This window comes from Lates calcarifer, linkage group LG3 (genome assembly GCF_001640805.2).
Source record: "Lates calcarifer isolate ASB-BC8 linkage group LG3, TLL_Latcal_v3, whole genome shotgun sequence".
In the NCBI taxonomy this organism is placed as follows: Eukaryota; Metazoa; Chordata; class Actinopteri; family Centropomidae; genus Lates; species Lates calcarifer.
The window spans coordinates 16,611,248-16,626,026 of NC_066835.1; the positions used below are offsets into that span (position 1 = coordinate 16,611,248).

Genomic DNA, 14,779 nt, shown 5'->3' on the forward strand with positions numbered 1-14,779 from the left:
AAAATGTGACAGCTAGCACGTTCAGGTGACACATCATCACAATATTTTTAACTGTAATCTTGCATTGAGACTGAAACTTCGGAAGATACCCACTTGATCTGTCTAGCTCGGACTGCTAGAGCTTATTCAGATAAACCTTGCAGTGTATTTTCACATTACATTATCCTGTCACTTACCATTAAAAATGATTTGGAAACAGATCTATTAAGAGCTAATCTTGACAGCAGGAGTGATTACAGCAAGCAATGTCCGTTTGGGGCCTGAATACAGACATCCTGATCCTATCCTTTAAACATTTTAGCCTTCAAGATTTAAAGTCAGGACTGCAAGGTATATAATTGGGTATTAAAATCTTCATTAGAGGGAAATCCTGAAAATAGGTCAAGAAGAGAAGATAAGAGAAAACATTAGAAAAGTGTTTCCGTGGTAGGATAGCTCTCTCCAAAGATAGAAGAGATGGAAATCACAGAAGAAAAAAAAATCACTTCTCAATTGACTCCTAGCTGTGAACAGTGACTGGCTCCAATGTGGGCTAAGCATGACTCATGTAATTGCCCATTAATGACACTGTCTAATTATGGGTGCATGAGCTGAGCTGTGTGCCAGACTCAGTGTAGGGTCCATAACCACACAGGTTTTTTAATCTCTAGTCTCCATCAATATTGAAACTTTGAACTAAAATATCTTGAAACACTGGCACAGGAATTCCCTTCAAAGTACAGTGATGTTTTCTTGGCATTATCACTGAAGTACAGGTTTAATTCCTGCTGCAAGTTTCAAGTAGTGTAAAGGCCCACCAACAAAGGACTTGTGAGCCAAATACCGAGGTTGATTATTACACTGGTAATGTGCACCCATAAACCCAGTGAACCCTGTAAAACCAGGATTAGTTTAAACAACATAGGCATTGACACTTCACTTGTAGCTGAAGCAGTGATTGTACAGTCACACTAATATACCCACAATATATGCACTGCAAATCCTGATGTTCCTGCTGTGGAGAAGTGGGAAGCATGAAGTCACTGTCACACTGTTACCTGTGTGGATTAACAGTGTTAGAAAGTCACCTGAGATTAAGTTAGCACATGCTGAAGATTAGCCTGCTGTGGCTCCAGGGCATCTCAGACCTCTTAGCAGTGTAGTCCAAACTAAATCTGACTTGGCGTGCAAAGATGAGCGAACTCACTGCAACTCAACGTCTGTCACGTTAATGGTGGCAATGCCAGTTTCACTTACTGGCATGTTACAGCAGCAGCAGGCACAGCTTGCAAGTAAATCAAAATGATAAGCTGATTAGTCGATTAGTTGATCTGCTAAAAAAATAATTTGCAATAATTTTGATGATTTATTATTCATTTCAGTGATTTTACAAGCAAAAATGCCAAACATTCTCTGTTTTTTTTCTTTGTCATATATCACATTGCAAGTTTTTCAAAATCAGACACAAATATATACTAAATCTAGAGGATTGGTCTGTGCATGCAGCAGCATTCTAGGCAAAACTCCAGCACTTCCTTTACTTCATCACAAGTGTGAAATGACAAATGGGATTTTGCTTGGAGAATACAGCCTGCCTTGGGATCAAACACCAATCACGCAAAGAAGAAGCCCTTCTAATGTACATCTGTGTGTTTCTCTGCACATATGAATGATGTTTGACAGAAACACTGCAGCTAGGGCCGCTCAGTTCCGCTGCGAAGCAAACTGCTCCACAACAAAAGAAAGAAAAAACTTCCATGTCTTGCATATGCAAGCCAGATGCATTCTTCTCTTATCACCCAAACAGCAGAGAGCCCACAAGTAAGCTCAGAAATATGAGTAAACAACTCACATCATTCTAGACGATATCCTCCAGGGTCTATTATATGTTGCAGTTCAGCTTTGATTGGCCCGTAACTGGAAAGACTCTTGTGAGGATTGCCTGCTTCTTATAGTCTGTTAAACTTTAGTAAGATCACACTCTCCTACTTGAAAGGATGAGGTGTTCCTCCCTAATGATGTAACACAATCACCCTTCTTGGGGATATTTCATGAGTAATTTTTTCAGAAGTGTTGTAGCCTCTGGCTTATATTTGGAAATGATCAGGTGAAATTCTTATTCATGTTCCATCCTATGTAAATAATTGAATTCTGGCAACTAAAATAGGCCCAGTACTTCTGCCACAGCTAGACTGCATTTTCAATCTTTAATGACTTTGTGGAAGAATAAGCTGGGACTTTGAAAGAGTTCCAGTTTATCAAGACAGAAAACACACTTTCAGCTGAGAGAACGCACAATTAGTAAGAGCCCAATCTTTCACAGAAGAGAGCAGGTTTTTTTGTGTGCACTCGCTCGCCCTGCTTTGGATGCAGGACAGAGATTGCTAACAAAACTCCTGCAGCTAAAAATGGCTTTTAATGTGTCTGCCAAACCTCTGCTCCCTAGCTCACTACACGGCCTTTCCCAATTCTTTCCCTGTGCTGTAATTCTGCAAGAATGTGTGGTTTCTGAAGACTGCAGTCTGGCTTTCCTGAAAGGTCCTGAAACAACACAAGACGCTGGCCAACTGACGCTCCACCCTGTGCTCCAGGTTTTACTTTACGACCTCCTTACAGACGGGCTGGGGATGCTGAGCTCTCAAGAGAGGCACCATGAGTTCTTGTAAGGGGAAAAAAAAGAGACAAGTTAAGACACAGCATTTGCGCAGCACAGGGAACCTTTGGAAACAATAAGAGAGATGAAACACTGAGCTCTAATCAATGATATCTGCACATGAAAACTTAAAAGATTCATTCGCTCAACAGACATGATAAGAAAACTGGGAGACAGAGGTTGTGGTGGCACATCCCGCACTAAAGAGAAGCCTCTATCAAAAACCCACCACACAACAGATGTTTCCAGCAGCTTTTCACTGCAGGTCTAAGAAAACTTGTCATAAAGCCTCTTGTGGTCACAAGAGTCACACATAGGCGAGTGCAACCACACTAAACAAAAGCAGAGGCTGCAACAGCGAGCAATTATCTTCAAAAAGGCATCTTCAGTAGACTCTAAAGAGCTGTGTGAATGTGTAGGCAGCTATGTCTGCCACATACAGATGTGCTGAGGTTAGTGGTGTTCATCTGATGCACACTGTAAAAGCAGGATGCCACAATGTCACCCTACGCTCACTATTGAAAATGAATCTTAAAAGCAGGACAGAGCCAAAGTAACTGTGGTTACGGATATTAAAAAAAAACACTACAGCAACTTGTGTGCTGCTCTCAGATTATAAAAGTAGTCATTATGGCTTGTTATTATATTGTGGGTTGTAGAACAGACCTCTTTTCTCATAGACAGTGGAACTGTGATGATCTGTGTATTTCAGCAATTTATTATTGAAATTTCAAAATGTTAGAGGTCTCAAAAGAGATGAAAAAACAAATCTCTGCAGTTGAGGCCAAGATATTCTGAGTTTTTTTGTAACTCAGTTGTATTGTTTTTTAAGACTTTTCCTGCCTTGTAAACATCCATATTTCTTTCTCTGTGCCCCTAGCTTGTAACACAGACTTTCTAAGTCCAAGCTGAGATACTTTCTCAGACTTGACAAAACTCCCTCCAGAGCTAAGGCAGACATTATGCAATGATATTTTCACAGGCTGAGTCATTCTGTCCATGACAAAAGGTGATTTTGATGTGTAAAATCAGTGGAAATCCCCTTGAAATTTGGCTGGGTTTAATACTGTTATTGAAACTTCACTAGACCTGAACACGTAACACAGAGAACTCATTTGATAATTGATTCATCAAATTGAAAGTCATCACAGTCATTTCTACTAGCTGAAATGCCAAACATTTCTTAGCTTTAGCTGTTGGAATGATAGAAATAACCACCTGCTGCAGCACTAATCTTTACTATCTTTACTACTTTATTATTAACACTAGAAAGAGAAGAAGAAAGGTTTCTCTTCCTCAAAGCAAGAAATTGACTTTTCTTAGAAACAAACAAAAAATAGGTTTACATTCACCTTAACAGATCTTAAATTCTCTTCATAAAAGATGTGGAAAGCCAGTTTTTAAAAAATTGTTAAATCCTACATCTCTTTTTATTAGCTAAGAGTATTATTTCTCTCTCTTGCGCTTTAACACGACCAATGGTCCATTAGTGGAATCATGGAAAATCAGCAGTGTTTGATGCTGCCTGCGTTTTTTGCATGTGCACGTTCGCAATATAAATAAAAAGTCACTTACATTAGCCACAAGAGTTATGAGACTTAAAGCTCTTTAAAGCTTCTGTAGATCCTCATTCTCTTTTTAATTCTTTGTGATGAATCTGAAAAACCCTATAGAGACTGTGTTGGGAAGCCAGGAGGCTCCAGCGTCTGTTGGCTGCCTGGACAGAGATCCTGCTGAGTCTGGAGAGTAGCGGCATGCAGCCATTCCACTCAGCCACCCATCACTTGATTAAACAAATTATCATCATCAAAGTAATCAAGCTTTGCACCCTGCCAGCCTGCCTCCATTATACCATGAAAACCGGTTTAACCATAGCATGGAAACGATACGGATTATAAGTAAAGCAGTGACCTTGGCTGATGTCACTGTCAAGAGGGCTTATGTTTTTTGGGGGGGAGGGAGTAAGACGGAGAGAGCCTGAGAGGATGGGTAAGAGCAGAAGAGCAAGAGAGAGACAGAGAGACAGAGTGTCAGTGAGGATGATATAAAAGCTGGTGCATAGTATGTCCTCTAAAAGTCCATTAGAAGCTTTTATTATGAAAGTAATAATGTGCTTAGAACTTTTTGATTATATTCACTTTCAAATATCCAAACCCCAGGCATGGTAAAGCCTGCAACCTAAACGCAGTCAACCATGCAAAAATAGATTTCCAGTAAAGGGGTCAAAAGGTCAACCATGTACCATGACTGTGGACATGACGCATTTTGACCGCCAGCCTCTGTTTGTTTAGAGATCTCTCCCTGAAATTTTCCACCCATCAAGAGGGCTGTGTGGTCGCGCCCTATAAGGAGAGCGCCGACGATGAGCGTGTCAGCGGTATTTGCATTTAAAATCAAAATGGATTCCATCTGACACGGTTTCTCTGGTCTAAAGCCTCTCTGGGCTGAATAATAAACCCAATCCCTCTGCGTAATGGAGGACTGACTGCTGGGGCGCTGAATGCCGTGCAGTGCTCTGCTGAAAGGGTTTTACAGTCAGCGTTGAGAACACAGATGGCTGTTAACAGAATGCATTAGAAAAGATTAACTTGCCCAGTAGATTCGCCACATTAGTGCTTCTGATCATGTTAACGGCCACGGCAGAGAGACAGTATGTGGCATGATAAGATTTAGACTGAAGTTAGAGTTAGAGTCATATCTATGGTATTCTGAACATGGTGGCCTTATTCAAAATTCTTGAATGACCAATAACAATAACTATATAAATGTTTGTAGCTACCGTTCACGTGATCTTTCCAAAGCAGGACAGCAGATTTGGAGTAAAAACACATGGCAGCAAATTACTAAAAAGCATCTTTGCTGATGCACATGCCAGCTCTAGCTGTCCTAACATTTGTTTTGCACAGCATGTGATTTAAAGTTTGTTGAAAATCTCCACAATATTTATATTCAGAGAAAGAGAAGCTAGCAGCAAGCAGTAAAAGTAAAGAAAGAAAAACACTGAGGCTGTAGAGATTACGGCTCCTTCACAGGAAGAGCTATGTTCACAGGTGTTACTTTTTCCGCAGTAAATCATTTCACCTGTTTTCTCAGATTAAGGACTGTAAATTGGTTTCAGACTTGGTGTGAAAAGGCTCTCAGTTTGATCGTTAGCAATGAACTCAACTCCAGTATTCTTTTTTTTTTTTCTATAATTTGCTCCCCTGTTTTTCACCCCTCTTAGCTCATTCCGTCTTACAGTATGAGTCACTGTCTGGACCAACTGTTTGATGATGTGGTCACAGTTTAGACTTTCAAACATCGGATGTCTGCCACAACAGCATACACGAACATCTGGATGCAGATACCGGGGTCATGACGGTTCCTCCAAATCAAAATAAGGAAATGAGGCAAACCTCTGCAGAGCCAGCAGCAACCATTGCCTGAAATTAAACTGGGATTAAAAACTAGGATACGAAAATACTGCTGAAGACTCAAATGTTTGTTTTTGCTGAGAATGTGGAGTGTTGGAGATGGATGCACATTTTTCTAAGCCTGGAAAAAACTGGCTTATTATTAAATTACAGGTTATGTGCTCATGAGGAAATTATTAAAAGCTGGAAGTATTCAAGAGTCGACTGAGACGACCCACATGGAGACAGGAAAGCAAACACATCCACTTCCTGTTTTTCGTCTCACATCTCAGTAATGAATATTCATGAACATTCAGTTGCAGGCTTTTAAGTCACTGCTTTTTGCTAAAATGAGATGAGTTTATACACCAGCATGCATTTAGAGAAAAAAGTGCTATGTGCTGTGTGGGGAGTTCACTAATGAATTTCCCTCATCAGCTCATCAGCTTTCCCAAATACTCACTGGAATCTCTCAGTTTTCTCATGAAAACAGCTCTAAATTAAGTGACTACATGGAGTATAATTTGTGGTCGGTGATACACCCTGCATAGAAAGCATGATTTACACACTTTAGCTCATTCAGTGCTGTTTTGACTCGAGACGGGGGGAAATAATGGAAACAACAGACATTAGAAGTGCATTTCTCTGCTTGGGCGGAACGCCAGCGCAGATATCAATTTGGCGCCTTTTTTTGGAGACGATAAAGCGTGCTCGTAAATATGAGTGAGCACAGATGTGTTAAATGTGCCTTGCCGTTTTCCACAGCAATCTTGGGAGTTGGATGGAAAAAAAAACCCTCACTGACATCATGGCTTCAAATATCCACAGTTTTTTGGATAGTGTACAGATGGAAGAAATTTGGCCACTCAAGTCATTATCGATTCAGCAGAACAAAGTCTAACCGAGACGGCTTCACAAGCGGCATTTGATTTCACTTCATCCTTTAACAAGCGAACCAACAAAACCTGAACTGACCACAATCTACGCTAATGACATTTAATACAGCTGTAGAGGAAAAACATTCGTCTTAGTTGGAGAAACAGGGCAAGCAGTCTAATATCACAGTTTCGATTTCCAGCAACAATGTCTATGATTTTCATGTGCTTTGACTTCACTAAACACTATAAATTGTACCAAACAGCGAGGATTTGACTTCTCTGTATGGAGACTGAACGATTCGTGTTTCAGTGATGATTTCTGTTTTCACTGAAAACATCACATTTCCACACAGTCAGAGAATGTAAAAGTTGGTGTCTTGGTCATAGCTCAGTTATGAAATCCTACCACACCTCAGAGTGTCTCTCCTGCCGGGCTGCTGACTGCGCCGTCAACCAGAGCTCAGAGTATCACAACGGCCAACAGATACGAGTCACGCTGCCTTGCCTCGCGCTGTCCAGTGTCTCTCTGCCCTTCGTTTCCATCACTGTATCTACTTCCATCACAGTTTTGTGGTTCAGTCATTTTAAGACAAGATTCAGCTGTAAATATTGCTCCTCCACTGCTGTGTGTGTAAACTATGATAAAGAAGGGTAATGAATTGACTGACATTTTGTGAGTCCACCCTGGAGTCTTCTGGATGGATGCATCGACTCGTCGACTTTTAGGTGGCAGCCCTAGCTATTTCAAAAATTCTTAAAGTTAAGGAACACATAATAGCACGCATTTTCAGACAATCTTTCCTCAAAGGCATTCATGGTAACAAAAGAAACTGTGAGAAAACAAAACAAAGATGTGAGAGAAGCATTTAGAGCCTATATACTTTGTCACCTTGGCACACGTCGACAATCACTGTGTGAAGTGTGAAGTGTTAACTGAGATTTTCAGAAGCAAGGTTTGTTCCATTTACATTACTGCAACAACATCCTCATCCTGGATTTGTATCCCTGCACCAAACTTAGGTTTAAGGATACTGCTGTGATGTATAAATGTGATCAAGTTTTACTAGAGTAATCATAGCGTTAATACATATACATTGATGGAGTTTGTGGATAAGTCTTATAGATATCATAACCAAATATAAGATATTTGAAAGTAATATTTCGCCCTCCGACCCAGAAATTCTGCTGTTCATAAATGTGGAGACACCTAAAATCCAATACACAGTGAGTTGTTCCATTAGCTCAAGATTAGATGTGAAAAAATTGAATAGATCAGCCAAATGGGCAACTACTTTAATAATGAATTAATCATTTAAGACATTTTTCTGGCAAAAATGTCACAAATTCCCTGGTTCCGACTTTTCAACTGTGACTGTTCAGCTGTGCTGCTTTGTTTGTCATGATAGTAAAGAGAATACATTTGGTTTTATTGCCTGGTCAACCAAAAGAAGAAAAAACAATAGTTTGATAACAGCATGCTGCATGCTACATTAATTCAAAAGAGCCAGGCCTTCTTTTTAAATCACATATAAAATACAAAACATCTCTCAAAGTAATTGAAAAGTTAACAGTAGAGGCTGATTCCTAAAACTCTAACAAACCATTCACAAAGAAGACCAGTGCAGTAGTTACACACCAAATACCATTAGTGGCACTCTGTTTACCACTTGGCTCTGTCTCTGTCATTTCACCCCCTGCCAAGTTAGACACTTTTCACACCTCATGCAGCAGGTCCTGCCTGGCCTGGGAAAAACCTGAACACCAAAAGGGAGGCAGGGTTCTCACTCCCCCACTCCCTTTTCCTTCATCTCCCTTTCCTCCTGCCGACTAAAACTGGAAAGCAGCAGCAGTAAAAAAAATAAATAAATAAAAAAGGCAGAGAGAGAGAAAGAAAGGAAGAAAACAGACATCCTGACACAGGGTTTTCCCCATTTCTCTTTGTCACAACCACAATCCCCTCCACCACAGTCCTGCCAAGGAAGTTTCCATTTGCTAAGCTAATTAAATAGAAGAAAAACGGGAAGAAAGGGGGTGGGAAGAGAGGAAGAAAGGGAGAGAGAGTAATGTTTCAGGTCTAGTGTGTCTAAATATTTTCATCCTGATTTCCACATGCACTCACGGGTTCTGTTGTCTACCGCTGCATACGTCTGCTAGCAAAGGTGGCTGTGGCCCAGCATAAACCAGTGCTGCTGTCACTGGTTTTGCTGCAGCCACATCTCCTTAATGTGTTTTCCCTGTGCCTCGGTGGCTGGGATGACAGTGTATTTTAAACATGTGGCTATAAACTCGCTCACACTCATAACCCACAGGGACATTAAAAAAAGGCACGGGTGCACAAACACACACACAAACTACATGCACAGTCAACAAGAGTTTGACTATTTGTGAGTCTTTACTAGTATGCACAGGTTGCTGCCAAAGTACGAGCCTCCTCCAACTCGTCAACAAGAGAGAGGAGGAGGTGGAGGAGAAAGGGGGGAGGGAGGAAGGCAGCTTCTTTTAAATGCACATACGTCCTGCAGATGTTAGCAAATTCAATGCAAGCGCTCACATTTTGAGGGAAAGGGGTAGGGAAAAAATGGGGTGCATCTTGTGTGAAAAAAAAGGGAAACTAAATCCTTTCCCCTCATTCCTTCCAGCTGCCTGGAGAGGAAATACTGTGCCACTGTTCTCAGCCCAATCCAAGACACTGTGGTAATGACAGTCAGCATCTTGACCGTGCTGGCAGAGAGATATGGCAAGACCGGAGCAATGTAGAAAAGAGGGACGGGGAAAAAGAAATTCAACACGGAGGGAGGCATGAGACTGCGTGCATGAGTGTGTGTTTATCTGCTTGTATGCGTGTGCCTGCGTGGTGGCAAAACGAGTTCATGCGTGGACACGGATGGATTCAGGGGGGGGGGGTGGTTGCAGTAGTGCTTTCAATGGTCCAGCAGCCCTTGCCTCCTGCCTTCTGTAGAGTCCATTAGCGATTGCATAATGCTAGGCAGGCAGGGACAGAGTGAAATGCACCCCCTGAAGGGCCGGACACTAGCGAGGAGGTGGGTTGCTCTGTGGAGTAAAGAAACTCAGTGTTCCCATGTGTGTCAGTGGCCCAATTTATTAGGAAGATAAAATGGAGAGCAGTGGGTTTTTCACAGTCAGACAGACCACAAGCAGTTGCATGCACGCAGTAGTGGTGGTGGTGGGGTTGGGGGTGGGGAGTCTTCAGTTTGAGGAATCCTGGGTTAATGCAAAAATAAAAGAGCATCATTAAATATACAGCAGGGCATAGCTGCAGTCACAGCACAGCATATGGCCTCCTCTTCTTTCATTTTTCTGCTCTATCATTACCCTTTCATACTGTAGCTTTTATTACATTCTTTATTTGGTCATTGGTATCCTTGCATATTACTCTTTGCTGTCTTTCTCCCTTTATATTTCCTTCTCTTGAATAAAGAATGATGGAAAAAAGGGCAAATATTCTGTCATAATATACACTGGAGATGAAGAGCTTAAGATGAAGCATATTTGTTTTATCATTGGAGAAATGAGAGGAATTCTCCAATGTATACACCCCATTCAAGCTGTGAAAGCCTTGTGCTGTGCAACAAAATGAGTAAAACTGTTGCACTGAGCTCAGTAGCCTTGGAGAGGATGTCAGGAGAATTAAAAAAAAAAACATCAAGAGCGGTGGAAAATAGCATGCTTTCAGGATTCATACAGCCTTCATATCAGTCTATCTTAAAGAAATAGCGGTGTGGGTTATTTGGTCTTGGTCGACCTGGGAATGAATGATGTCTGTGGATGTGTGCACTTTGCTAGAAGTGTGAGCCGTCCACTAGATGGCCTTAGGTTTAGAGGAAGGTCGGCGTGTGCGTCTGTGCTGTTCATTTCATTACCACCAAATCAGCAGATACAAAACTAGCATTCAAGCCAGTAAATGAAACTCGAATACTGCTGTGGGACCCAGATAATACATCCCTGACAATACACAGCCTGCACCTTTTCCCACTCCCTCGTGAAAGCCATCAAAGGCTTCAAGTAAGAGTCTTATATTCGGCTCCTTGGCCTTTTCACCCTTGAAATAATATAAGGATTTTTCCTCGGACTTAGCGTGTCTTTTCTTTTTGAGTATTTGAGGGCAGTTTATCAAAGCGATCCGACCTCACTTGCCCTTTTGAGGAAAGACTTGTAAGACAGGCTTTCACCCTGCATCATCCTCATGAATGGGGGTCAGTCCATAACAAATGCCCCGAGAGAAAATATAAACAGATATGTGAAATCTTTCTTTTGTCTGCTTCAAAATCCCTGGAACTTGCCTGTCCTCCAATTTTCCTCTCCTCCTCTCTTCTGCTACACTCCATTTTTTTCCCAAACTATCCTTAGAAGCTCATACCAAATCAAGCCCCCCCTTCCCCCTGTAGTGATTCCTTTGAGTCCAGCATCAGAGTGCGAGACAGCTCACGAACCCCCCTGTAAATCACAGATGTAAAGGGAGGTGAACACCCACGCTTCCCACCAAAACATGACACAAATTACAGACCACAACATCTGGTGAGTGGCGTGCACCAAAAACACGACGGGGCGGGTTGAGCTGAGCGTATACAGTGCAGCCTAGCTTAGCCCAGCCAAACTCTTCCTCCTCCATCACAAAAGTTCTTGGAAGCAGAGGAGTGGAAAACATTACAAAACCTGTCTGAGAGCAGAGAGCAGAGCGCTAACAGCTCCATGTTTGCTATAGGCTGACCTCATCTACAAAGAGATATGATAACAACACAGCAGTATGTCTCCCACTGTGCTTTGAGATCTACAAAGCAGTGTTACAAAAAGCATTACTCCCTAAGTAACCACGCAAACAAATCAAAACACAAGAATAAAGGGAGAATAAATGATCTTATAGGACTGTGGATGACAAATCAGTTCTCCAGCTTAGTGATGAAATAATTTTGCCAAGCCAGGAGCAGCTAGTTTTATCTCTGCCTTTTCAAAAGCCATTGAGTATCATACTGTATCCCTGTGATGTGACGGGCTAATTAAAACACAGACAGATGTGCCTGGAGCAGGTTCTCAACCACTTGTCAACACCAGCGCTAATATTGAGAATCAATGTCATGTGTCAAGTTCCACTGAGGCCTTCAGGGGACACAGATAAAGGGGAGGAAGATATTGATCAGGTTAAAGTGTGTGTGTCTGTGTGTGTGTGTGTGTGTGTGTATGGATTGTCTGTGTAAAGTCATCTGGATGATGATGGTCCAGCATGCCAATCCTGCTATAATCCTATAATAAACAGCAATAATAATCCAGTGACTATCACTGGATATTATACTTGAAGTGACCAGAGGAAGATCACAGTACACTGTGATCGTACTGTGATCCATTGTAATAAATGCTGCCTTTGTGAAACTTTTAGCTTGTTTATTCAACACTGTGGGTATTTCTAAGTCTGCCATTTGTGTACTGTAGTCACTCTGTGTATGTAGAGCCACATGTAGAGTTCAATAAAGAGCTTGAGTGTTGTGTTCAAATACACAGCCCAGGTGTGAAAAAAAGATAATAGAAAACATGTTTAAAAAAATGTACTCGTGGGGTGACCTCATGCAAAACAATGAGTCATTAAAACAACAGAGTCTGAATCAGCTAATTGGACAAGCGGCTCTAACAGAGGAGGAGGCACTGCGCCAAGCGACCAAGTCACAACCCACAGAGAAACAACAGGAGGGGACAATAATGACAGGGGCCGCACATGAAAGTGCCAAAATCTGTCATTCCAACAACCTGGCCAATTTGCAGGGTGATGCACGCTCGGTCAGAAGGCACTATGCTGACTTGAACCTGTATCTGGATACAAGGGATGAACAAGAGCAACAACGTGTGGGGTTTTAAATCAGGCTGCTATTGATGATAAGAAGGGGAAAGGGAAAATTGAGACTGAAAGTTGGGACATTGCTTAGGGGAGAAATGTCACAATCATTCAACACCAAAAAGAAGACAAAACAAAGATTTATCTATCTAGTATGGTGGACTGCCCCAATAAGAATGACACACAGTACTGCATTGAGCCTGCACGACTCACAGGAATCAACATCTGAACGGCAAATCACTGTAATACAGCTGTAATAATCCATGTAGATTCACTCTGTGCTCCCAAATAGTCAGTATCCTTCATTTCAGATGTCACAATGTCTATTATATTCCTATTTAGTGTGATATTTCCCTCTAAATGTGTCTGATTATACAGTTACTTCTCAGCTTTCAAAAAGATATTTAAGCAACAAGCATGTCAACTTAACTTTAACTAAGCATGTCCCTTTAAAGTTGCAAAAAAAAATATTTAAAATTCTGAAGATGAACACCTTTAGGCGAGTAGTTAAGAGAAGCACATCGACCTCTGCAGGCTCTTTCTGACTACGCCAAGTGTATTTTAGTATATAAAATGACCTTAAGACTTTTTGTTATAACCAAAGTCTTGTGTAAAGTGGCAGCAATAGGCTTTTTCTGCCTAGTTGTCAAGCACACAGATTCAATGGGCAACCAGACATCGATAACTTAACGTTCAAACTACTGTTGAAATCCGTTTCGCTGCTTATTCTTTCAAATAACACCAGTGTTTTACAGCACAAAATGCAGATACGAAGAATGCTGAAAATGCTCCATGGGTTTTTCTCAGACACAACAGCCAAAAACAAGCAGCGAGTGGTCCGTACGTGGACCCAAGTTGCCTTTCTCTCCCACCGCCACCGTTTTAAGTTCCAAAAAACTTACCCTTTCCCCGGAGAGGACGACGGTCAGGCCGAGGGTCAAAATTATCCAAACGTTCCTCATTATTCCTCTTTATTAATTGAAAACGTTGTTACGAGCGAAACGTCAAATCTTTCCCCTCTTCTTCTTCTTCTTCTGTCTCCCTCTTGCTTTCCTTGCACCCCTCGCTCCAACTCCTGCCGCTACTCTCTCTCTCAGGAGTGGGATCCCACCGGATACGTGTTGCGTTTTGGTTATTCCTCCCCCCGCCGCTCTCTCCAGGCACTTCTTTTTTTCTGTTTCTCTCTGTGTGTGTATATGTGTGTGTAAACTTGACAAAATATACACAAATAGGCACGGTCTAATAGCTAAACCCTCCGCGCGCCTTGTTTCAGTGAATCCGCTCGAGACACCTAGCTTGCTCTCCTCTCTCCCTCAGCGCTCACTTGAAATAACGAGGACGAGGTGTAAAGCACGAGCGCGGACTGACGCTCCGATGAGTGCGTGCGCTCTTTTCGGCCATGTCACCGCGAGACGGAGAGAGAACTTGCGGTAAAGTGGCAAAAAGAAGCCAATAATAACAACCAGCAATCATAACAATCCAATTATGTTGTTTATTGACGCGCTGCGAGTCCTTATAGGAATTACTATTGATTATTGTTTCTTTTCCTTCACTGGGGAGGTCGGATAAGAGACCGCGTGAAGAAAAGCCTCAAAGCTAATTGAGCCATTTATCTCCACGTCCAGATGATGATCATTAATTGCACCATAATGAGGATTCACACAGTTACGTTCAGTCACTGCACTAAATTACAATCAAGCCTTGTTCTGTGGTGCAGCAATGATATTATGAACACATCTGATTAGTCGTTCTTTGCAGCTACAATTCAGCGTGTAATCAAATAAATACACCACCCTTTATTTATGACTACTGCACCCAACATTCTGTTGGAAATACACTACTCAATAAAGATGGAATTAAACACTTAAAGGAGTTAACATCAATTTCAAGCTGTAGTTGAGCTCAACCATTTATGGGCAAAGTCGCCCCCTGCCGGTATAAATGAATAACTCCCCTCAAAATCTACACAACACTACATTATTCAAAAAGTCAGAGAAAATAGAGTTGTGTGCATGTAATCTTTATACAAATATAC

The 14,779-nt window shown here is 41.6% G+C and overlaps 1 protein-coding gene across 1 annotated transcript in view; it reads right to left on the minus strand.

Moving 5' to 3' along the window:
- sdc2 (syndecan 2) overlaps nucleotides 1-14,089 on the minus strand; it is a 41,496-nt gene extending 27,407 nt beyond the window's left edge. Inside the window, exon 1 of the mRNA XM_018686090.2 lies at nucleotides 13,647-14,089. Within this exon, the coding sequence (XP_018541606.1) occupies nucleotides 13,647-13,706 (60 nt within the window). The 5' untranslated portion in view covers nucleotides 13,707-14,089. The remainder of the gene's footprint in view (nucleotides 1-13,646) is intronic.
- Between the last annotated feature and the right edge of the window lie 690 nt (nucleotides 14,090-14,779).